The following is a 23,007-nucleotide window of genomic DNA, read 5'->3' as shown; positions in this document are numbered from 1 at the left end:
CGAGAGCCCCGCTCCGGGATGGATGGCGCGGAAGCAGCAGAGCTGGGAACCCGGCCCGGCGGAGGGCGGAAGCCCGGGCTTCGAGGGGCCCGAGCCGGAGCGGGCAGCGCGGGGCCTGGCGGCGGGGGCGGAGGCCGGGATGGGGGTGCAGGGGGCCCGGCCGAGGCGCTGGGCGGTGGCCCGGCCGGAAGGAGGGACTCGAGGCCTGGCACCGCGCGGGCGGCGTGGGGAGGACCGCAGCCGAGCCCGCGCTCCGGGCCGGGCCCCCCGGCGCCCCTCACTCCCAGGGGCCGGCGGAGCTGCGAGGGGAGGGTCGCCCGGCCCTCCCGGAAGCGGCGGCCGCGCGGGGCGCACCGCGGCGCGCGGGGCGGGGCGCGCGGCTGCGGCACTGGGGCGGGCCCGCCGCGCTGTAATCGGATCCGGGGAGGGGGCGGGGAGGGGCCGGGCCGGGCGGGCCGGGGGGTGGGGGGGGGGGCGCGGAGCCGGGCTCCGGGCCGGCCGGGCTCCGCGCCTGTCAAACCCCTCATTGTTCGCAGCTGATGTCACTCGCAGTTGTGAGCGGCCGCCTCTCCCGGGGACAATGTGGGACTGAGCGGCCCAGCCGCCGCGCCGCCGCCGCAGCCGCCGCAGGACAGCCCCAGCGAGGTAGGGCGCGGGCCGGGCGGGGCACCGCGGGCCGCGAAGTTTGGGGGTTCGGCCAGGGGCGGGGAGCCGGCGCCCGAGTCCACAGGCCGGGGTCCCGGGTTTGGGGGACTAGGAGGCTGCGAGGAACAAGCTCCTTGTCCCACGCGGGCCCAGGCCTGCACAGGTGGGGGGCGCTGGTCTGCCGAAGGAGCCCCCAGCACCAAGAAGGAGCTTCCTGGACCTGAGACTCCCCCAGATCCCAGGCCCTCATCCCACCTACTGTTTCTGTCCTTTGAACCTGCTCTTCTCTCGACCTCCTGCCCTGGGTTCTGGTTCTGCTCCATCCCCGTCACTCCCCTGCGGGTTCTGGCCCAGCACACACCCCTTCCCGTCCTCTGCAGTCTTTGGTGGGGCCAGACACAAACCTCCAAGCCAGGGGAGTGTGGAGATGACAGTTGGAGTGGTCCCTGGTGCCCTGTGACTCTTCAGCCCCTCGGCTCTGACTTGGCTTCTTAGCCGGAATCCTGTGGAGTAGGGGGCTTGGCTACTCACTTCAGCCTGGCCCTGGGCCCTGTCTGGCCGGGGGAGGGAGGTGCCAGCCTCCTCACTCCCCTGTCCCAGGCCGGCCATCTTGAGACCTGTGGCACCCAGTGCCCCACCCGGCCCCAGCACCCTGGGACTGGTCTTCAAGGGATGCATCCAGGGTCAGTTGCACTCCCTTCTCCCAGAATGTGGGCTCTTGATCCCCACCAAGCCCAGGAGGGTTACCTTCATGCCGGACCAACAGGGCATGTGTCCCCAGAGGCCCTCCTTCCCCAGAAAGAGCTCTTGGACCCCCCAGGACTCCCCAGGAGCTTAAACCTCAATTCCAGCCTTCTCTGTTTCCCGGGGTTACCCTCAGTGCCTCAGGGCCAACACCTAGGACCCTATCCTTCTCCCGTCTAAAGGTCCCCTAGCCCCTCTGGGCCCTGGAACCTTCTCAACCTCCAAGGCGCCCCCATCCCAGCCCGCACCCCCCAGCCTTCATCAGCATGCAGGCTCAGGCTGCCCAAACACAAGGGGATTGTTCTTCTTGCATGCTCAGGGTGGGGGGCTGGGAGCAGGCGGCCCACACACCCTGGCAGGCCCAGGCCACAGGGAGGCTGGCTTTGCCCCGCCCTGTGTCCCCAGACAGGCTCTGTCCACCCTCCCTGCTCCCATCGCTGCCCATGGTCCAGCCTCCATCACTGTTGCCCAGTGGCGCAGACTTCTTGAAGGAAGAGCTCCGAGCGGCACAGGTGGACCCCTGGGTTCTCCCAGCTCTGCCCGTCGCCTCTCGCGTAGCCTTCCAAACAAGCCCCTTCCTCTCTGGGCCTGGGGTTCCTCTTTGGTGTGGCCCTTCCAGCTGTGACAGGCTAAGCCCGGCTCTGTGAAACCTATGCCACACCCCAGCTCTTCTTCCAGTCCCCATTCCCCATGGGGAAACCCACTCTGGGCCCCCAGAAGTCTCAAAACACAACGCACACCCTCCACCCTAGTGACATGCCCAGGAAGCCCCTAGACCCAGAGGAACAGAAGGAACGGGCTGAGGACTGGGAACTGGGAATCCTGTCCAGGAGGATCCTGGCTGCCCCATGTGGCTGGTCCCCTGTGCCCCGGGTCTTCTTACTCCACCCTCACTGCTCCTCTGGGACCCTTAGCCCCGTCTCTGGTCCATGAGGCCTCCAGGCCCTGTAAACCCTGTCTTCTCCCTGCACACTGGGCTGGGAGCTGCCTCCTCTCTGGAGTTCTCTGTGTTGTGGAAAGACAGGCTGGGAGATGCCTGTGTGGGGCTCCTTTGAGGTTGCAGGCCTATCTTTAGGGGGCTCAGAGGCCTGTGCGATTATCTGGCTTGGAAGGTTGGGAAGGGCTTCACAGGGGAGGTGGCATTTGAGAAGGATTTTGACAGGGAGTGGGGAGGATGGGCATTCCAATCCGGGATCAACTTGGGCACAGGCCCAGAGGCCTGGAGGTGCTAAGCATGTTTGCGGCCATGCGTGGGGGGAATGGGGTGGAGATGAGACAACAGAAATTGGCAGGGGCCGGATCATGAAAGGTGGCTGTCCGTGGAGGTCAGGCGTTGCTCCTCGGGTGGGCACTGGGGAGCCAAGGATGGCCGTTGGGCAGCAGAGTGACCCAGTCTCCAGAATGGAGAATGGAAGCTTGGGACCTTTCTCGATTTGGGCGAGACGCTGAGGGCGTGGGTACCAGTCGGCGGGGCTGTACCACAAAACTGTGCCCTTTCTCCTGGATGCCCATCTGGGCCTGGGCCTGCCTTGCTTTCTGTTGGCTGTAAGAGCTCCTGCGGGGCATGCCTAACGGTGCTCTAAGGAGGCCATTGCATTTCTGGCACCAGCCTGCTCGTCGGCTTCCCTTCCCTGTCTAGCACAGTGTCCACCAGACATCCCTGGCCCAAGAACCCAGGGATGTGCAGAGGCTGGACCTGCAGACCCCAGTCTTCTTCCCTGCAGGCCCCTCCCTATCCCCCGACTTTCCTAAGAAATAAGGTGTGAGTGGCCATCCTGGGACGCCGTGAGGTTGAGACCAGGCACCCAGGTCGAGGATGGGGGGGGGCGGTGCTTACCGAGGCCCGGCTAATCAGGAAGGGTGGGCATGCCCAGAGCAGTGGACGAGCAAGGGAGTCAGACTCCCTCGATGCCCCCAGGCCCTGTGTCCACCCCTGCCACGCCCTGCTTCGCCTGATGGCCGAGCCATTCCCCAGCATCATTGGGTGTGGCCGGCATGGCTGCTTTGGGAGTAAGAGCAGAAGGAGGTTGCTAGGTGGGGGCTGGATGTGCCGAGGAGGGTGTTGGCGGACATGAGGTTGGGGATGAACTTGGAGGCTGGACCCCTGTCTCCCCAGCCCAGGTGGGTCTACAAGCCCTAGTTGGTCCAGACGCTCTGGCCAGTAGAGCTGAGGGAATCCCCCAAGGGGCGGGCCAGTCCACTGGAGTGGCCTGGCCCCAGGAGCCCTCCCCTCCCCCAGATTGTTCTTGCTCCTGAACAAAGCCTGGGTAGACACCTGATCCCTGCGTGTGGGGGGAGCTGGCTAAGCCCCCAGCCCTTTGATTGGGCAGCTGTCATGAGAGAGAGGGAGACAGCTGGGGGGGAGGGGCAGGAAGGGGCAGCCGCCATAGCTTACACAGCTGTCACCCCCCCCCCCCCCCCTCTAGCCTGAGTGGCAAGAAGCCAGGGACAGAAGGAGTGGGCGCTGGGTCTGGGAGGGGGCCTGGGGAACAGGAGGGAACGCCCGAGGTCAGAGGCCTGGTCTGGGCCGCCGTGTATTTTGCCCGGGAGCCCTGCTGACCAGAGGGGGCTGGGCACCCCCAGAGGTGAGCTGGAGGTCAGCGTGGCATGACGTGTGCCTGCCATGTGGGTGGCCCAGCAGGAACCCAGGGCCCACCAGGCTGGAGCAGCAAATAATTCCTTAGAGACCTGGCAGGGACAGAAGGGGATCCTGTACGCCTAACAGGGCTGCTTGTTCTTAGGGCCCCTTGGAGAGTAACTGGGGAGACCTTGGGGGTCTCTCAGAACAGGAAGAACACAGAGAGACCAGCAACTCCCCCACCCTCCCCACAGCGCAGGTGGGTAAACTGAAGTCCAGGTCTGACGAAGTCCCGGCCAAGGCCACCGTTGAAGTTGGGGCAGTGGAAGCTGTGCAGACTGCTGGTCCCCAACACCCCCAGTGGGGCTCTGCCGCAGACCTTATCTTTTTCAGGACAGGAGCCCCGGTTCTAGCCACATTCCAGCCTTTCTGTCCCCCTGTTTTTCCTGGAGCCTTAGGCCCACAAGAGGTGATGTGGAAATGGTGTGAGGATAATGTCAGGTCTCCCACTGGGTACCACCCCAAAGGGGTCCCCTAGGCCCCAGAAAATTCTGAAGCTTCAGACCATAGTTCTAGATAAGTTGTCAGTCTTTTCTAAACATGACACACGTCTGCTAGCCAGACAGGGATCTCAGAGACTATTCAAACCTGTTCCCCACCTTTGAAGGGCCCCCCTCTAGGAAGAGGGCTGCCAGACTCAGACAGGATGGCCGGAATTGGGGGGCAACCGGGGCCTGTGATAGAGCCCTGCACTAGCAGGCAGGACCCTGCTGGTCCCACGGAGCCCTGGCTCTCCGTGACCTTGGGCAGGTTACAGACCCTCTAGGCATCGAGTTCCCTTTCCATGTGGTGAATTCACCTGTCCAGCTAACCAGCATGTTCTGAGCACCTTTTCCAGCCTTACTCTGGCCTGAGCTCTGGGGACACAAGGAGAAGGCAGCAGCCATGGCTTCTGCTCAAAGGGGCTGCTGCCCTTGGCTGTCCAGGGAGGCAGAACCAAGAGCGTCATCACAAGCGCTTTGCGGGGGAAGTGCCGGCAGCTGGCGGCATGTTCGCCAGGGCGGCCGGCCGGCCGGCCAGGATGCCCACGGAGCACAGTCCCTGCATCCGCCGTTGCCCTCTGACCTCTGGAGAGTCTATGGGCGAAATCGGAATGGAGGGAGGAGCAGGTGCTGGAGGAGCAGGTTCCTGGGCTTGCGGGGACAGGGTGTAGAGACCAAGAAACAGGCTTCGTGCCGTGCAGTGGCTTGCTCTGGCTTTCTGGGAACGAGCCAGGCTGAGAGCCCCGCTTCCTACCCCATGCCCAAGCCCGGGCTAGTGCGGGGGCTTCGAAGAGGGTATCGGACAGAGCTCCATGTCCTTGACCCTACGTCAGGGCAGGGGACCGAGGAGGAAGGTCGATGCCCAGGGTGTCTGGAGTGCTCCAGGCCCAGGACTTTTAATTCGTCCACACGCCCTCCCGTGTGGGAGGGATTTGCAGGGTCAGGGTTTGGTCTCAGCTCAGACTTGGCACCGGTTGGTCCTGCCCCCTGCGTTCCTCCTGAGGCTCTAGTCCCCCAGCGTGCTCGCCATCGAGGAGGCTGAGCTCTGGAGGGAGCCAGTCGCCGGAGGGAGGGATTTCCAGGCAGGATTAAGGTTCAGGATTAAATCAGGGCCTGCAAAGGGGTCGGGCGGGAGGGGGCGGGGAGGGCTGGCTGCTGCGTTAATCCCAGCAGCTAATCTGCTCCTCCTTCCTTCATCAGTTACTTGACGTTCCCCGGCCCCCCAAATCCCTCTCTTACCCATCGCTCAGTCCCAGGGGGAAGCATTCCCTCCATTTCATGGGTGAGGAAATTGAGACTCAGAGCCCAAGTTGCTTGTTTCTGGTACATAGAAAGCGCCGTAGGCTGGGAACGTGTCCAGCCTGGACGCTTCCCCCCAGGCACCTGTGCAGACGGCTGGTGCCCACGCCCCCGCCGCCCTCCAGTGCTGAGCGAACCCCGCCGGGCGCTGTCTGCAGGGAGCGTCTGCTTCAGTGAGCTCTCTTGGACAGGAGCCACCCCCGGAGGTGGGGCTCCCGGCCCACACCCCCAAGCCTTCCCACGCAGGGAGAAGGCGGGCAGAAGGCCCCTCCTAACGCCTCGCTATTTTCACTCTCACCCTCCTGTCAAGACCGCGCACAGCCGCTCCAGCGTGCTCTCCTCTGCTCCTCCGGGCCCTGGGCAGCAGGGGCTCTGGCCCCCGGATGCAGCGCCTCTCCGAAGTAACATTTCAACCTCAGCTCATTCTTCGAGGCCTGAATCACGGGGGTCCCCTCTTCCAAGAGGCCAGAGGAGCAGCTTCCTTTCTGTGGACTCCCATAGGCCTCCTGGTTCATTCTTCTAACATTCGGGGGGGAGGGAAGGGTACTCATGCAGACTGCCTACCACTTGTGTGCTTAGCTCATTTTAATTTTCGCAACTCTTCGGGGGTAGGACTTGACTTCCCCTTCTTCCAGATGAGGAAGCCGGGGCTCAGGCGAGCGAGTGAGCCGTCCAGGGTTACACAGCTGGTGACTTTTACGCACGCGCCTTGGTCAGTGGGACATCTGAAACCCGGCGTCTATGCCATATCCCTTCTCCGGGACTTATCACAGCTCCGGGGGCCCCCCACAGAAGGGCAAGGGACCTGAAAGAGAGCAGGGCTTCTGTCTAACCCGTCTTCTGCCACCCCCGCCAGAGCCAGCCGGGCCGCAGCGTGGACGCACTCCCAGGCCACTGCGGCCCCAGCCCCGCCTGACAAGATGAGCGGCTCAGACGCGGGGCTGGAGGAGGAGCCGGGGCTCAGCATCACCCTCACGCTGCGGATGCTGATGCACGGGAAGGCGAGTGGGCTGGGCGACTGTCCCGTGGCTTGGGAGGGGCAGAGGGCAAGGCGAGGAGGCAAGGCCTGGCCAGCCAGGGTCTGATCTCAGGTGTCCTGCCTCCTGAGGCGGGCAGGGGCAGGGCCTGGGCATGGGTACCCCCACCTCCGACATTACCCTTGTCTCGTTCGCAGGAGGTGGGCAGCATAATCGGGAAGGTAGGTGCCTGGTTGTATCCGTGTGTCCCCTCAACCTCTCCTTCAAGTCCGACCGGGAAAGGTGGCACCGGCCTCTCAAGCTGAGAGAGCCTTTCTCTGTTTTGTCTCCCGCAGAAAGGAGAGACTGTCAAGCGGATCCGGGAGCAGGTGAGGGTGGGGTGTGGGGAGGGGAAGGGCGATCCCTGGCCCACCTCCTCCTCGAACCCCACCGTCTGGGGGGACCAGCGAACGCCCCCCAAGGGCGGTGGTTTCCAGCTTTGCTGGGGCCTGCGAAGGGGGCAGGCGGACGTGTTGCTGGGGAGGGAGCAGAGGAGCCCCGCTGCCCGTCGCCTGTCCTGTGCCCGCAGAGCAGCGCCCGGATCACCATCTCCGAGGGCTCCTGCCCCGAGCGCATCACCACCATCACCGGGTCGACGGCGGCCGTCTTCCACGCGGTCTCCATGATCGCCTTCAAGCTGGACGAGGTCCGTGGCCGTCTGGGGCGGAGGCCAAGGCCGTTCCCCAGGAGGAACGTGGCTCCAGTTCCGTGCAGCGGGTGTGGGTGGGAGGGGAGGCCAAGCCCAGGCAGGGTTTGGACACCGGGGCGGGGCTCCAGGGTGGGCGAGCAGCAGAGGTGCGCGCACGGCCGACCCGCCGTCTTCCTGCCCAGGACCTCTGCTCTGCAACCGCCAACGGGGGGAACATCTCCAGGCCCCCCGTGACCCTGCGCCTCGTCATCCCTGCCAGCCAGTGTGGCTCGCTGATCGGGAAGGCTGGCACCAAGATCAAGGAGATCCGCGAGGTGAGGGGAAGGGGGTCCTGCCCCCGGAGTCCCACCTCCGGCTGCGGGAGGGGACCTGGGCTCGTGGCTCCCTAATCCCTGCGGAGCTCCGAGTCCGGGCAGCCCTGCTCTGGGCTACGGGAGCAGCCAGAAGTGGCTTCTGCGCTCTGCTTGCAGACGACGGGTGCCCAGGTGCAGGTGGCAGGAGACTTGCTGCCCAACTCCACGGAGCGTGCCGTCACGGTGTCCGGGGCGCCCGACGCCATCATCCTGTGCGTGCGTCAGATCTGCGCTGTGATCCTGGAGGTGCTGCTCTGGGGCAGGGAGCCGGGCAGGGAGCGGGGCAGGGGCTGGGCCTTGTCAACCTGAATCCTGGGCAGGCGACACCAGCTGGGGACGGGGCGGCTCAGGAGCTCCGGGATGCATGGCCCCGGGGGGCATGGGGAGGGCCTTGAGGACACGGGGCCCTCGGGAGGCCAGGGTGGCCTGAGAGGTCCTGAGAGAGCTGCCCCATTTGTGCCTTCCAGTCCCCACCCAAAGGAGCCACCATCCCGTATCACCCAAGCCTCTCCTTAGGTACCGTCCTCCTCTCCGCCAACCAGGTGAGGGGAATGGCACGAGGGCGAGAGCATTACCGCAGAGGACGGGCTGAGATGGTGGCGGGGGCGGAAGGAGGGACTGAGGGTCCGGGCAGAGACAGCGGGGGGCGACTCTGGCCAAACCGCCCTTGGCCCGTCATGGTGACTCCTTTCACCCACTTTGTCCCCACAGGGCTTCTCCGTCCAGGGTCAGTATGGGGCTGTGACGCCAGCTGAGGTGAGTGACCACAGCCTAAGGCACCGCTCCCCGAACCGGGCCTCCTCTGACTTCTGACCCCTTCTCTTCGGCACAGGTCACCAAGCTCCAGCAGCTTTCGGGCCATGCAGTCCCCTTTGCCTCACCCGGCATGGTGCCAGGTGAGCAGCCCCTGCGGAGGGAGGCAGGGGCAGACCCCGAGGGGCCAGGCAGCGCCCCTGAAAGGGACGTGGGGAGGCAGGAAAGGCCCACGACCACGCCTAAACCCCTTCTCCTCCCCAGGACTGGATCCTGGCGCACAGACCAGCTCGCAGGAGTTCTTGGTCCCCAACGACGTGAGCAGGGCAGGGCGCGAGGTGCTTCGAGGGTGGGTGGGGAGCCGGGGGTCTGGGCCTCGCCTAGGGCTGAACTCCGCCCTTCCCCCAGCTGATTGGCTGCGTGATCGGGCGCCAGGGCAGCAAGATCAGTGAGATCCGGCAGATGTCAGGGGCCCACATCAAGATCGGGAACCAAGCAGAGGGCGCTGGGGAGCGGCACGTGACCATCACTGGCTCTCCGGTCTCTATCGCCCTGGCTCAGTACCTCATCACTGCCTGGTGAGTGGGGGGCGGGGGTCACAGGTCACCGAGCTTAGGTGCTTGAGAAAGGCGCAGGCGGGGTGGGGAGAGCTGACCCGGGTCCTTCCTCCGCCTCCCCTAACCTGCCGGGTTTGCTCCGTGCTGCCCCCCATCTTCCCCTCTTATCTACCCCTCATGCCCTCTCTCCCCATCCCTGGCTCTGTTTCCTGGGTCTTTAGCTCCCCCATCTCTGCCCTCAGCCTCTACTGTACCCACTTGTCCTCTCTCCCATCCCCACCCTCCCGCCTTCCCGTCTCCTCCCCAAACGCAGCCGCCCCACGTCGTTCTCCCCGATTCTGCTGTCTCGTCTTTCATCTATCTAATCACCCCACCCCCCCGTATTTGCCCTCGTTGTCCCCTCTCTCGCCCTCACCTGCCCCTTCATCTCCTCCCTATATCCCTCTCTCCAGTCTAGAAACAGCCAAGTCTACCTCTGGGGGGACACCCGGCTCGGCCCCCGCAGACCTGCCTGCCCCCTTCTCACCGCCCCTGACGGCCCTGCCCACGGCTCCCCCAGGCCTCCTGGGCACACCCTACGCCATCTCCCTCTCCAACTTCATCGGCCTCAAGCCTGTGCCCTTCTTGGCTCTACCACCCGCCTCCCCAGGGCCACCGCCGGGCTTGGCGGCCTACACTGCCAAGATGGCAGCGGCCAATGGGAGCAAGAAGGCTGAGCGGCAGAAATTCTCACCCTACTGAGGCCGGCTGAGGCACAGGCGCGGCAGCAGGCAGGACCGCCGGCAGGGGCTGCCTCCACACCCCGCCTGCCCGAGGAGACTCCGGCCTGGGGTCCCAAATGCCGCTAATGCCCGGAAGCATGGATGCACCCCCCACCCGGCCCCGATCCGTGGGAATTCCTGTGCCCAGAGTGGGGGCAGTTTCTGGCCCAGGGTTCTGGGAGCTGCAGCAGCCCCAGCGTAGGGGGCTCCACCCCCTCTAGCTCTGCTTGGATATGGGGAGCATCCTTAGTGCCCCCACTTTGGGGGTCACTCATGCACTCCCCATCCCTTAAGGCTTCCCAGCCTACTGCCCCCCTTGTGGGGATCAGGGAGGAGGGCTAGGGGGTAGCTGGGGGCCATGCTTCTCTCCCCACCTCCTTGCAGATTCCTGCTGCTTCCACTGACACCCTTTGACTGGAATGGACTGGCTGGGCTTGGCAGAGGGCAACCCAAAGAGGGGGCACTGCCGGGCAGCTGGGGGAGTGGCATGGGGGCAGGGCTGAGTTCTCAGCAGCAGACACTCTGTACAGTTTTTTCAATCCCTGTTTTTGAATAAATATTCTGTGACCAGGAAGCTGTGAAACACTATGACTCTCTGCCAGACCTCCAGAAAATGGGTGAAGCTGAGGCCCCAGGGACCCCATCTGTGAATCCACCAGCCCTAGTCGGACCTCAGCCCCTTCCACATGCCAGTTCTGGGGCCTCAGGACCCTTTGGCGGACATGTCCAGCCTCCTGTCTCTAGCACCAAACTGATTCAGTTTTCTGGGCAATTTAGAAGCTGATGGAGGATTTCCAGTAGCCTTGTCCAGCCTCTCCTGGGTGCGGAAGTCAGGGAAGTCATTCTGAGCATCTCTCTTCTGCCGTGGCTATAACCCAGACCCTGCCCTGCTTGGCCCATCTCTTTGGCTGTGAGCCTTCAGGGCCTTCTTTGTGGTCCTGCCCATTTCTGCTCCTTCCTTGGCCTGGGCATCATCCGTGAGCGTCCAGACCACATAAGCTGGAGAAGCCCTTAGAGATGGTCCAGGATACAGAGAGGGAAACAGGCCCAGGGAAGGACAGGTCTGTACACAAGGCCGTGCACAGTTAGGCCCAGGACTGGGCGTTCCTAGCTCCCGGGAGCTGCGGGCTTCACCAGGCTGCAGGCTCCCTTTCTCCCACTCCGGAGCCGGAAGTCTAGGCAGGGCGCCGGCCACGACCTGCGCAGGAGGCTGGCTGGGCTGCTTCTGACGCCACCCTCTGTTCTGTAGTCCCAGTTCAGCGTATGAGACAGATTTCCTTTCAGGTGGCCTTTGGCATGCTGAGGCTCTCCGCTCCTGCCAAACCTGGATCTTGTTCTGGTGCCTCGGAAGGGCCTGGGGCAGGGCCCCCTGGAGGTCCCTGGAGGTGCTGCAGGAGTGCGCGCGGGCGCCAGGCCCGCAGCGTGCAGGCGCGCAGAGCGCCGGCCCGCGGGGGCCGAGGCAGCGCCCGGCGGGCCAGGCGGCCCAGCGCCCGGCGCACAGGGCGCTGCAGCAAGCCATACAGGAAGGGGTGAGCCGCGAAGGCCGAGTAGGCTACCCAGGTGACAGCCGTCTCGGCAGCCGCAGCCTGCGCGGCGGGCGCCAGGCACGCACAGCCGTAAGGCAGCCAGCAGGCTGCGAACTGGCCCACGGCCAGCGCGGGGGCCAGGGCTGCTTTGCCCCCGGGGAGGCGAGGCCGCAGCGGCGGCAGGATGGAAAGGCGGCTATCCAGAGAGTCGGAGCGTGGCCGGGCTCCGCGCGCGGGCGGCGGTGGCCGCAGGGCAGCGCGGCGCGCCACCAGGAAGATGCTGCCGTAGGCGCCGAGCAGCAGGAGGGCGGGCAGCGCGAAGGCCAGCAGCGCCCAGAGCGGCCGGAAGGGCCCGAGGCCGCCGGCCAGGACCGAGCAGCGGGCCGGGGCAGCGGGCGGTGAGGGCGGGGGCCCGAGCAGCGACAGCGCGCCCAGCAGCGCCGCGGCGGCCCACACGGCGGTGAGCACGAGCGAGGGCGGAGGCCACGCGCGGGGCCGCAGCGGGTGCACGATGAGGCGGCAGCGCGCGAGGCCCAGCGCGGCCACGCCGAGCGTGCAGGCGGGCAGCAGCGCGGCCGAGAGGAAGCGCGCGGCGCGGCAGGGCGCCGGGCCCAGGCGCAGGCGGCCCAGGCCCAGGGGCGGCGCGGCCACGAGCCCCAGCGGCAGGATGGAGGCGGCCGCCAGCAGGTCCACGATGCACAGGTGCACCAGGTAGAGCGTGTCGCGCAGTCCTGGCGTGCGCAGCACCACGACCAGCAGTGCGCCGTTGCCCAGCAGTGCCGAGGCCTCCACGGCGGCCGCCAGGACCAACCCCATGGAGCCCGCAGCTTCTGCAGCGCTCAGCGCTGTGGCGTTGGCCATCTGAGCACTCGGGCTTCACCCTGCGCTGGGATGCAGAGTGAAACGGGATAGCACCCTCCCTCTCCCCACTGCCGTCACCAGTCCCTTGCTCCTCTGGCCCCTCACCTCACGGGCTGCCCAGGCCCTGGCTCCGCTGCCCAGGCCACCATCCTCTTGGGGACTTGGCCGGCCCCGTGGAGGGCGTGCAAGACTGAGGCTGCAGCTCTCGGCTCTCTCTGCCCCAGCAACTCAGCCCCTGCTGGAGATGGTACTGGCTGTCACTCTGATGTTGCCCTTCACAGACACACAGAGCTGGCAAGGGAAGGGCAGGGCCTGGCACCAGTCCCCTGGGTCCTAGCAGCTGCCAGCTGGAGGCTGGAGGCTAAGCCGCGAAAGTGCTGGGGGCGCCCCTGGAGGGGGCGCCTCTGGAGGGGGCGCCTCTGGAGGGGGTGCCGCTGGAGGGGGGCGCTGCTGGAGGGGGCCTAGAGCAGGCAAGGCCAGAGTCCAGACCGAGGACGTCCGTGTGTGGAAGGAGGAAGAAGCAGTGTGTTTTTCCTCTTATGCTCAGCCCAGGGCTGTCGATCTCCCTCTGTGGACGGCAGCCTCTCTCTCCTTCAGGAGGCCCCCGCTCTGTGGTTCTAGCACCTGCAGGTGACTCTGGCCTCTGGGCATCGGGATACCATCTCCTTCCGTTGTGGCTCCACCCCAAGAGTGGTCGTAGCTTCCACCCTTATCGTCTCCTTTCCTGTATCAAACTCCTCTTGTCTGACATACCTAGAGTGATTTCTGCTTTTCTGGCCGGACCTAGACTGACACACGCCCCTACAGTCCACTCTCTGCACAGTGGTTGAAGTGGGGCCTCTAAAAACAGATCTGGCGGGTCACGCCACTGCTCTCATCCCTCCGAGAGCTCCCCATCCTCGACAGAAGCTCAGCTCCTCTGTGCTGAGTTGCTCTTCCCACCCGCCTGAGGTCGCCCTCCTCCATGGCTGTCCTCCTTCCAGCCCCGGCAGGCGTCTTGCCGGGCTTCCCACATGTCAAATTCGTCTCCTCCTCGGGATCTTTGCACTCGCTGTTGCCTCTGTCAAAACACCCTTCCCTCAGATCTGTCCATGGCTCGCTCCCCCGCCCAATTCAGCTCTGTTTTAGAGAGGCCTTCGGCGACCGTGTATTCTAAAATCCTTCCTTTCTCCCATCACTGAGCCTTTCACCCTGCTTTATTCTTCTTCCTGGTGCTTTCCCTACCTGATAGTGTATTTCCCATCTATGCTCGTGCTTGTTTAGAGCTTGCTTTACTAGAATGTAAGCCTGTGAGAGCAGGGACCTTGTCTGTGTCTCGCTCACGCTTGTGCTCCTGGAACCCATCACAGGCACGTTTCATCACGAGTAGAGATTTAGGTGGTAGTGACCAGGACTTGCATCTCCAGGTTGGACTCGTTTCCTGCTAGAATCTGAAGGGCCCTAGCCCAATTCTCTGTTATACGGAAGAGGAAACTGGTGCCAGAGAGGGAAGGAGTGTGTCCCAGATCGTGCAGCTGAGTTGTACCTGGAACCCAGGTCACATGCTTCCTAGGTCCTGTCTGCCATTTGAATGTGGGCATTTACCTCCAGGAGGCAAAGCTGGATTTCTGAGGTTATTGATCCGAGGAAAGAGGAGGCATTGGGCTTCTCCCTGCCTGTCAGGCCTGCAGGCTGGGGCAGCCCCTGAGCCCCCAGGGCCTGAGGAGAGCTTAGCAAGGCCAGGCAGAAATAACAAATGAGAAAATGGGCTGGGACGCACGACAAGGAGGGATGGGAGCTATGGCGTGCTGGAGAGTCTGCACTCCTCCAAAATCATCCAAGTAAATTTTAAAACGTTATAGTTTATCTTTTTAAAAAATTTGCTGAAAGAAATGCAAGAAGGATAAACCAGAAACAAACAAGCCTGGCTTCCTACAGCAGGTGGGTGAGAATTAGAAGATGAACACTCTCCCGAGTGCACTATTTTGTGTAGATTGGACTTTTTGGGACTATGTTAATGTTCTGTGTATTGAAATAAAATAAATCGATGAAAATGAAGAAAATCCCCAAAGAGTGAACATAAGCAGAAACAAATGAACCCACCTGTGCTTCAAATGAATAGCATAAAAACATCGAAGGGAAATAACTAATCTAACATTTGAACTGTGTTCAAACTCATTGACTTCAGTTTAAAAACAAAAAGATAATCTTGAATAAGATTGAATAAATCTTGAGCCCAGCTTAGAAAGTTTATTTTTCACAATGGCATGGGTGTAGCAATTCTGAAACTTTTTGTGTGGGATCGAGCAAACAAATAAACATATTGATGTTAATAGAAACCAAGGTTCTTACTGTTAGAGAAGGGGGTATAAATATGGAATTGGAGAAGAATGGATGAAACTCGTGGTGTTGGATTGAAACTGGAGAAATAGATATGGATAGGTGTGTTTGTTTATTTACATATACACACGTCCTAGCTTTCTTTGCTATAAGCACTTAAAAGCAATGACACCCCAGTATCAATGCGGGGCAGAGCATACCTACTCCCCAGATCTTGAATTTTAAATACCATTTTCTGCTCCAGGGGACTAGGGCTCCTTGGAGAAATGGCTAATTCTGGTGTTGTGGGAAAATCCCAAAAGCTCCAAAAATCAGATCAGAGAAAAACCAAGCAGTAACTCAGAGAGAAAGAGAACTCAGTTTTATTATGCGCGGTCCCAGAGGAGCTAGTGTTCTGAAGATCTGGGCGGTGCCCTTGGTGGAAACATTCCTTTTATAGGAAAACATTACACAAGCTGATTGGCCAGTTTGAACATAAACCGTTACATACAGCAGGAATTGCTATGCAGATTTCAAGTAGTAGCAAAGAGTAAGGCGGGGGAGTTGCTATGGGTAACCAGTAAACACAAATTATTACAGGAAGCGGCAGCTGCTAGAGTACAGTTACATTTATAAGTCGAGCAAAGTGCAAGGGAGCTCTTGCAGGAGCCCTTGCATGCAATAAGCTGATCTGCAGAAAGCAAGCAAGCATATTTACAAAAGCAGAAGGCTGATTAATTTTTCCTGACATTTCCTCATCGTGATAATGGGTACACCCTTCCTGATGGCAGAGCTGGGCCTCTCGGGTATGTGCTCATCTCGTTTGTCATGTTCACACACGAGACTCACATGGATGTTTGATGGTAAGATATGAGGGATACTTGATTGCCTTGCCATGTCCGGGCTAAAGGACAGAATCACCAAGTGGGTCCCCAAATGACCAACAGGTCTTCAAAGGGTCACCTTCGAAGGCTCAATGATCCGAGGAGGCGGGTCGTAGCAGTGATGGATGTAGATGGACTGGGGGTGAGTGTGGGACCCAGGTCACCCCGGGAGTGAGGCTGGAGCTGCTGCGTGGTATGCTGCATCACTGTGGAGAGAAGGGAGGCCCAGGCGTGGCAGGCTACGGCACCGCCGAGCAGAGACAGGGAGAGCGAACACAACGTTTGACAGACCTGTCCGTGCATGCCTGAAGGTTAGCCTGCCTCGGCGATCACACCCTCGGATGAGCAGCCTGGGCCAGCGGGGATGGCCCGGCGGGGTGCGGGATCCAGCCCGCTCTCGGCCCGTGCCCTCTAACTACACAGCTCTGAACAGGCTGGTGCATCTGTGTCCCAGCAACGACGCCAGTCCCTCACTGCCACACCGCAGGAGGCGAGAGTCCGGGGCTCCGGCCACGCCATGGCTAGCGAAGATCGGAGGGAGTGGGGGACGCCGTCTGGGACATAGCAAGGAGATTGGAGGCAAGAAGGGGAGATGTGGGGGCACCAGAGGCGGCAGGAGGAGTGAGGATGGCTGCCCGCCCCCGGCAGGGCCCTGCGGCGTGGGACGGGCAGCAGCTCAGGGGTGCAGCTTCAGCAGGTAGCACAGGCGGCGCTGGCTCCTCTGGGAGGTGAGGTCCTCGCTCCGGGAGAATGTGGAGCTGCCGAGCACGGGCTGGGCCTGGGCCACGACCACGCGTGGGCTATCCGGGTTCAGCTCAGTGTCTTGGGTCAGATCTGCAGTGCGCACACCCAAGGGCCAGGGGTGACTCAAGGGTGACTGGTCCTTGGTCTTCCCGGTAAGCCCTGCCCCTGGTGCTCTCCACGTCTGGCGCCTGCTCATTCCCACCTTGCTGCCTTCCGAACCACTGCACAGGTTGGGCCTTCTGCCTGGGCTACCCTCCCCCGTTCCTCTGTCTGGGAAACACCTACACATCTTTCAATGCTTAGTCCATGACACCTCTTCCTGGAAGCCTTCCCGGAAGCCCAGAAACGACTTGTTGAATGACTAAGTGAATGACTACGACGAGGAAGTCTGCTTCTTCTTGTCCCTCTCCGCAGCCCTTCTCTGCCCACCTCCTCCCTGAAAGTGTCCTGGTCCCCTCTCTCAGCCCCGCTTCCATCCTCAGGCCTGTTCAGCTTTGTGGGACTCACTTGGCTCCGTGCGGCCTCGGGCGAGGACGCTGTCAAAGCGGGGGGCTGGCCGCGTCACGCTGGGCTCGTCCACGGTAGCATGGTGCTCTCTGCTCAGTGTCGCCTCACCCAGGAACATGTAGCCGACGTGGCGGTCGGCCTTGTGGGCCATGCCAGGCTCTGGGGGACACAGCGAGACTCCGTCCCGCCTGACCCCCTGGATTCCTCTGCGCCATTGTTATCGCCTCGGACTTCGCTGCCCCAGTCCAGAAAGGCTCCCGTTCTTCCTCCATCCTTAAAAACACTCCCTGTTCTGGCCATGCTCCCGCCCACCTCTTTCCCCCATGCCCAGGCTCCCTGAGGCCAGCCTCTGCCCCGGCCCCGCTGCCCTCCCCACGGTCAGTACTGGCCTCCCAGTGACCAAATCTGGGGCGGGGGCTTTTCTCCCGGGCCTGCTCTGGTGATTTTGCCACTAGCATTTTTCACCCTTTGCCTTGGGACCCCCTAGCACTGGCCCCCCTGAGGCCACCCTCCATTCCTTCTTAGGCCTCTCTGTCCTCCTGCTGGACCCCTGGGCCGCGGGCAACCACGGGTATCCCCGAACTTCAGCCCCAACTGCCCTTGGACCTTGCCCTCTTGGATGGGTGGGGCGTAGTGGTCTCTAATAATGGAGTCAGCCCGTGCTGAGGAGACAGTCTGGGGAGGTCACCCCAGTTAAGGACACCTCTGGACAGAAACTTGGGGGTCAGTATACACCTTCGACCTTTTCCCACATGCTGCCCTCCCGCCTCCCACACATCCCTCTCGTGGATTCCCTTCTCCCCCACCTCCGCTGCATGGCCGGGGTGCCCAGCACATCTGGCCGGATGCCAGCGCCACCTCCCTGTAGCCTCTGGCCTCTGCTGCCCTCTCCACGGCTGCAGCCACTGAGGTCCTGCTATGCACAGGTCCAGACGGGCTCCTCATGGCTTTCTGGATAAGGTCCCTTGGTCTTTCCGGGCCCCCACACCCCTGCCACGCGAGGCCGCACTTGGAGGTCCTGACTGCGGGAGCCCCCCAGCCTCTGTGACGCCCCCTGGCTGCTTCCCCTTGAAGCCTCCTCTTTTACCCCCTCCCAGGTCTGGTTGGTTTGCTCACCCTGTCTGTGTGGCCTTTCGCGAAGAAGCGGTCCCGAATCCCCCCAAGCCCTGGGACGCCCCTCTGAGCGCTGTGGCTGGTAACCATGCAAGGGTTCCTCTCCCCGACCCTCCACAGGCTGGGTAAACGCCAGGCCCAGCCCTCCTGCCCCCACGCCGCCCAGGGCTTGGCCCGAGGGGCGCCTCGCTGTAGCCCGCGGACTTACTGTTCTGCAAGCCTGAGTAGATGTTTTTAACAAAGCCCCTGGCATGCGGCACAATGCGGAACCCATGGCTGAGGATGGCAGCCACCAAGGCCCTGTTGGTGCCATTCCACCAATTGTCCAGCTTGGGGCGGGCCTGGGGCTCATCTCTCTGAGGGGGGAGAAGGTGGGAATAAGAGAGCTCACGTGCCGCTCTCTGCTGGGCAGAGAGCCTGACCTAGGCCTGGGGTCCCTCTGGTCACTCACGCCCCCATGCACACGCGCGCGCGCACACACACACACACACACACACACACACACACGAGACCCAGGTCTGGTGGAAACTGGTCAATGCTGACGATTCACTGAGGGGCAGGTAAGTCAAGGTCACCTCCCTACGAGTCCGAGTGGTGACAGGGGAGGGCGGTGGAGGACTCTCGCTCACCTCCCCCTCTCGGTTCACTTTCCAAACATGTTCCAGAGCAAGGCACTCACAGTGCTTGCCAGTCTCTTTTAAGTGGGTTCGTATCATCTGTGGGGAGAGCAGAAGCTGGGTGCCGAGGACAAGACGTGTGGATGAACCCCCACCGGTGCCCCCAGTCCCAGAGCTGTCCTCAAGCCTGAGAGACACAGGGATAGAAGGCCATGGGGAAGGCACTCCTCTGGGCACCCAGAGGGCAGATGGGCAGAGGGTCGGTGCCCACCACGAGCTCGGCTCCTCCATGGGGCCCGGCCCACCTCGTACTCAGGCTCCTCTGGGTCTAGCAGCTGGAGCTGGCACCCGAGGAGCTGGTAGGCTCGGTCCAGGGGGTGTGGCACGTCCTCCACGTCCTCCTCCTTGAGGGCTGCCTCCTGGGTCTGGACCAGCTTGACGACGGTGTCCAGCACCTAAGATGATAGGCACTGGCAGCTGTCTATCCACCTGGCCCCCGGCTTGCCCTCTCTCTCCCACGGGACGGGGACTGTGGCCACCCCACTCGTCTGTCCACCAGTTTGCTCCTGCCCCATCTGTCTGGCCTTCTCCCCTGTCCTTTGGCCTGTCTACTGCAGTCCGTCTCTCTGGGCCTTCTCGGCCATCCGTCCCCTGTCTCCCTTGCCCAGTCTGTCTGTTCGGTAGCCTCCTGCCTGCCCACCTGCGAGCCCTCACCAGCAGTATGTCCTTCTCAACCTGCAGAAGCCTGGGGGAGTCAATGGGCGGGGGTTGTTGGCGGCCGAAGTTGTGGGGAATGATGGTGTAAAAGTCGGAGGACAGCTTGCTCAGGCCGAGGTCAGCGTCTGCAGGGGTCGTCAGGGCCTCTGCCAGCTTCTCTAAGGCCTCAAGGCCCCGTGCAATCTGCCGCTGGCTCAGCATTTTCACGGGGAACTTGTTTATGTCTGGGGGGGCGGAAGGTAGGGGTGGGGAGAGTTGGAAGACTTAGCCCCTGCCACCCCTGGGCCCCTGCCACCCTGCCTGACCGCTCTCCCTCACCCAGGTTCATGAGGGCCATGGCGTCACTGAACATGTCCTGGCTGGAGATGCTGGCGATGAGATTCTGTGTGGGGACATCCAGGGAGCAGGGCCGCACCTGCGGAGCCACAGCCCTCACTGGGCCTCCATCCTCCCAGGGGCAGAGCGCACACGGGGAGGGCAGGGCCAGCGGGCAAGGCACCTACGCCTGGAGCAGGGCCAGGCACTAGACCAAGACCAGCCAGATCGAGGCCAGAGCGGGGAGGTCTGTGCCCGAGGGTGCGTGGCTGGGCGGCGGCAGGGCCCCACTGCCCGGGTCTCCCAGTCCCCGCCCTCGGCCCGGGGCCCACCCATCCTCCCTGGCCACTTCACCTTCCCCGCAGCAGCTTCCGGGGCCTCCGCCTCTCTGTATTCTTCGATAAGCTTGTACTTCCCAGGGTGGGGCTTAAAGCAGTGCTGCTGTGCCCAGGCGTTCTTGGTTTTCTTCCGAAATTTCGTCTCGAACCACTTCTTTGCAGCCTCCAGTGACTGGAAGTTTTCGGTTTCTGAGTTGCCTTTCTCTCCCTGTAACCACCAGCCTTGAGGGGCGCGCCGGCCACAGTGCCCACCGCAAACACCCGCTGGTCTCTGTTGTGCCAAGCGCCCCCTGAAAGGTCAGCATCTGCGGCCGTTCAGCCTCAGTCAGCTGGGGGGACCCTGGGCAGCAGGGGGCACGTGCTGAGCGGGGAGAAGCGGAGAGGAGGCAGCGCAGAGGGGCGGGTGGCACTCACTACGCGGCCCCAGAGGTTCTGGCAGGAGAAACTGTCACCCTCTTGCAGCAGCCGGATGGTGTAGAATTTGTTGTTGTTCTTCTCGATGTCTGTCTGGCACAGTGTGCAGTCGTAGTCCTCATACGCCCGGGGCTGGAGGAGGCATGGGGAGGGCAGGCCAGGGGCACAGGATGCCCAGCCCCACACTGACAGGGCTCCGACGGGTACGGGAGTCTGCCTGCACTGGGGAGGAGGCCCTGTCTGGGAAGGCTTCAGGGGGTCAGGATTCTGCCTTGGGGGATGAAGTCTGAGGGGATGTGGCTAAGCTCAGGCAGAGGGGGGAGGTTTTGGGAGGACATGGTTGTGCCTGGGTTGGGGAATCATAGGAAGACAGGATTCTGCCTTGGGAGTCTGACAGAAACACAACCTTACCTTGTGAGGGATCTCTAAGGAGGACATGGTCCTACCCTGGGGGGCTGGTTTAAGGGGACATAGGGGAGCCCCGGGGAGGCTGTGGGGGTCAGAGTCCTGCCTTAAATGTGGCAGGGGAAGGCCTGAGAAGCTCAGGGGGCCTGCCCTGCGGTCTAAAGAGCAGACACAACCTGCCCGGATTTGACGGGATCTAGCCCTGCCTGACCTTTGGGGTTTGGGGAGAACATGGCTTACCTGGGAGCCTTGTGCTCCTGGCCAGAGCCAAGCCCCCATGAGGAGGGGGGGTGGACTGAGTGTATTTGTACCTCGGAGGAAGCAGACTCCAGGGCTGACTGGGGACTGCAGCTTACCTTGGTCTCGGGGTGGCTGCGTGCACCCGTAGAGTCCTCTCTGGCTGCAGGGTTCTCTGTCGGTGCAGGCGTGAGGGCCTCGGGAGTGGAGCGGAAGCTGTCTTCCTCTGCCTCCTGCCGCTCCTTCTTCACAGGGACCTCATGCTGCATGGCGAGCTTGTGCTTGGAAGTCATGGCTGTTCTGGGGCACGGAGGGGTGGGGTGGGGGGCTCAGGCTGAAGAGGAATTTTCACTCAAAAGGCTAATCGGCTCTTTGTTCTGCTTCTGTAGATACGCTTGCTGCATAGGCCTTACTCGAAGTTAACTAGACTCATCTTCCCTTTCGCTTGTTCTGTCTAAGCAGCACATGTAACTGCCTGTACCCCCTAGCAACTCCCCGGCTTTTTACTCTTTGTAACTGCCTGCCACCCATAGCAACTCTCGAGCTTTGTAACCGTCTGACGACAAATTAACCAATCAGCCCATGCATGGCAAATAAGCTCCGTATAAGCAAAGCTGCCACGGAGCTATGGGCCCAGATCTTCAGAGGGCTAGCTCCTCTGGAACCGCCGGTGTAATAAACCTGAGTTCTCCAACTCTTAGTTTCTCACCGGTCTGATTTTTGCAACAAGACCACCTTGGTCTTTGGACCTCACCTGGCTGGTGCAGCAGCAGCTTGCCGCGGGTGATCTCCCATTGCCTCCCCCTGCCTCCATTCCTCATTCCGGCCCCAGACCAAAACCAGCTCTCTGGCTCCCCAGATATGCTCCTGTCCCTAGCCACAGGGGCCAGGCTGGGACCCTGTCCCATCTGGCCGCTCCTGTCAAGGAAGAGTGGTTCCCTCCCCTCTCTGGCTCGTCAGTGTGTCCAGAGGTAATAGAGAAAGTAAAAGGAGAATCTCCTTGCTCCCACTTCTGGGTCCTTCCCCTCCAGAGCACTCTGGGCATGGGCTGCTCCTTCCCCTTCTCAGCTACTTCTGACGGGGCAAGGAGGCTGGGCAAAGTCACCCGCCCCGCTGTGGAGGACAGTGGGCAGAGGCTGCCGAGGACGGCACCCCTAGGGCCAGATCTGTCCCTCCAGAGCTTGGGACCCAGTGGCACAAAAACCTTTCTTGATAGCCTCAGAAGTTCTGGGGTGCCAGCCAGGGTCCCAGACCAGTGGCTTCGAACTGTCCGAGGGCAAGGGCCATCCCACCCTACCCTGCCCTGCCCTGCTCTGTGAAGAGCTGTGGACAGTGCCACAGGGCACTCACCTAAGAGAAGTAGGGACCTGAGAAAGGAAGTGACCACTCTGCCCGGTATCAGGACCTCCCACGCAGTGCCAGTTCTAGGGTCTCTTCCAGCAACTCTCCCGTAAGGCTTGTGTGTGACTTGGGGACTTTCCCGTAAACGTCAGGGGTGGGGAAAGCTGGAGTGGTGTAGACATGGGATTCGGCTATTTGTTAATTAGTCGGGTGAGTCAGAGGCTAGGTCAGGCGGATGAGGATGGCCTGTTCCACAGATGGGTGGACCCTTGACCAGGGCACTGCCATGGCACAAAGGACTGATGCGCATTTGTCCTGAGACATGCAATACGAGTCCGCTGCTTGACAACTGAATTTAGACCCAGCTACCGCCTTCCCTTCTCCGGGGCTGCCTAGGTCTCCCCTCAGGTTATCTAATGCCAGATTGGTACACCCTTGTCCCTGCCCCCCCTGATGGGGTGGAGTCACTCTCCGCGACTGGGACCCGCCTCATCTCTGGCGCCCCCAGCGTCCAAGGCGCGAAAACACAAAGAAGGCGCCCCGGTCCGTCCCTCCTCAGACGTCACTAAGTAGCGGTGCGCACGCGCCGCAGCTCGGGGCCGGAAGGGCGGGGAAAAGGCTTGCTTCCTATTGGCGCCTGGCGCGGAAGCCTGCGGGCCCTAAGAGGCGTGGCCACAGGCGCTTATCCTATGGGCGCTCGGGGACGTGACAGAGCCTCCCGAAGGACCCAATGGGGCCGTGGGAGGCGGGGCCCGCCGGGCGGTGGGGGCCAATCCCGGGGCAGAGTGTCTCC

The 23,007-nt window shown here is 62.3% G+C and overlaps 3 protein-coding genes across 15 annotated transcripts; 1 reads left to right on the top strand and 2 right to left on the bottom strand.

The window, feature by feature from the left end:
* Positions 1–536: 536 nt before the first annotated feature.
* Positions 537–10,471, top strand: PCBP4 (poly(rC) binding protein 4). Of its 10 annotated transcripts, none has more exons than XM_036219019.1 (14): positions 537–645; positions 4,131–4,226; positions 6,665–6,809; positions 6,983–7,006; positions 7,121–7,153; positions 7,354–7,470; positions 7,656–7,787; positions 7,944–8,072; positions 8,294–8,368; positions 8,538–8,582; positions 8,659–8,722; positions 8,844–8,917; positions 8,988–9,157; positions 9,589–10,471. In XM_036219019.1, the coding sequence occupies exons 3-14, from the start codon at positions 6,729–6,731 to the stop codon at positions 9,875–9,877; spliced, it is 1,233 nt and encodes a 410-aa protein (XP_036074912.1). In that variant the 5' UTR covers positions 537–645; positions 4,131–4,226; positions 6,665–6,728; the 3' UTR covers positions 9,878–10,471. The 10 variants fall into 10 exon arrangements, with proteins under 10 accessions (XP_036074912.1, XP_036074915.1, XP_036074917.1 ...); XM_036219022.1 differs by having other exon boundaries at positions 4,131–6,520; positions 8,844–8,896; positions 9,015–9,157; XM_036219024.1 differs by having other exon boundaries at positions 4,131–6,520; positions 8,844–8,896; positions 9,786–10,471.
* A 706-nt stretch (positions 10,472–11,177) lies between these two features.
* On the bottom strand, positions 11,178–12,361 carry GPR62 (G protein-coupled receptor 62). Its single transcript, XM_016133106.2, has one exon. The coding sequence runs from the start codon at positions 12,282–12,284 to the stop codon at positions 11,178–11,180; it is 1,107 nt and encodes a 368-aa protein (XP_015988592.2). The 5' UTR covers positions 12,285–12,361.
* Positions 12,362–14,942: 2,581 nt separating this feature from the next.
* On the bottom strand, positions 14,943–22,408 carry PARP3 (poly(ADP-ribose) polymerase family member 3). 4 transcript variants are annotated; one of them, XM_016133208.2, is made up of 11 exons: positions 22,224–22,408; positions 20,993–21,173; positions 20,232–20,363; positions 19,834–20,025; positions 19,483–19,579; positions 19,162–19,388; positions 18,753–18,902; positions 18,460–18,546; positions 18,039–18,186; positions 16,718–16,876; positions 14,943–16,300 (listed from the first exon to the last, which is right to left on the bottom strand). In XM_016133208.2, exons 2-11 carry the CDS (start codon positions 21,164–21,166, stop codon positions 16,143–16,145), a joined length of 1,524 nt encoding a protein of 507 aa, XP_015988694.2. In that variant the 5' UTR covers positions 21,167–21,173; positions 22,224–22,408; the 3' UTR covers positions 14,943–16,142. The 4 variants fall into 4 exon arrangements, with proteins under 4 accessions (XP_015988694.2, XP_015988695.2, XP_036075534.1 ...); XM_016133209.2 differs by having other exon boundaries at positions 20,993–21,168; XM_036219641.1 differs by lacking the exon at positions 22,224–22,408 and adding an exon at positions 21,628–21,857 and having other exon boundaries at positions 19,183–19,388.
* Positions 22,409–23,007: the final 599 nt, after the last annotated feature.

The sequence above is a fragment of the Rousettus aegyptiacus genome, unplaced genomic scaffold, assembly GCF_014176215.1.
Source record: "Rousettus aegyptiacus isolate mRouAeg1 unplaced genomic scaffold, mRouAeg1.p scaffold_m13_p_4, whole genome shotgun sequence".
NCBI lineage: Eukaryota > Metazoa > Chordata > Mammalia > Chiroptera > Pteropodidae > Rousettus > Rousettus aegyptiacus.
Note: the sequence above shows the minus strand (reverse complement) of the source record. Positions and strands in the feature narration are given on the sequence as shown.

What these genes read in the sequence shown, in the direction of transcription:
- PCBP4 (XM_036219018.1), top strand. Translation starts at nt 6,729, where the DNA reads ATGAGCGGCTCAGACGCGGGGCTGGAGGAGGAGCCGGGGCTCAGCATC. An exon ending in TGAGCAGGGCAGGGCGCGAG is followed by an intron (nt 8,918 to 8,987) that starts GTGCTTCGAGGG and finishes CCCTTCCCCCAG; the next exon opens with CTGATTGGCTGCGTGATCGG. An exon ending in CAGTACCTCATCACTGCCTG is followed by an intron (nt 9,158 to 9,588) that starts GTGAGTGGGGGG and finishes CCCTCTCTCCAG; the next exon opens with TCTAGAAACAGCCAAGTCTA.
- GPR62 (XM_016133106.2), bottom strand. Translation starts at nt 12,284, where the DNA reads ATGGCCAACGCCACAGCGCTGAGCGCTGCAGAAGCTGCGGGCTCCATG.
- PARP3 (XM_036219640.1), bottom strand. Translation starts at nt 21,668, where the DNA reads ATGGGAGATCACCCGCGGCAAGCTGCTGCTGCACCAGCCAG. An exon ending in CGGAAGCTGCTGCGGGGAAG is followed by an intron (nt 19,580 to 19,833) that starts GTGAAGTGGCCA and finishes GTGGCTCCGCAG; the next exon opens with GTGCGGCCCTGCTCCCTGGA. An exon ending in TTGAGAAGGACATACTGCTG is followed by an intron (nt 18,903 to 19,161) that starts GTGAGGGCTCGC and finishes CTATCATCTTAG; the next exon opens with GTGCTGGACACCGTCGTCAA.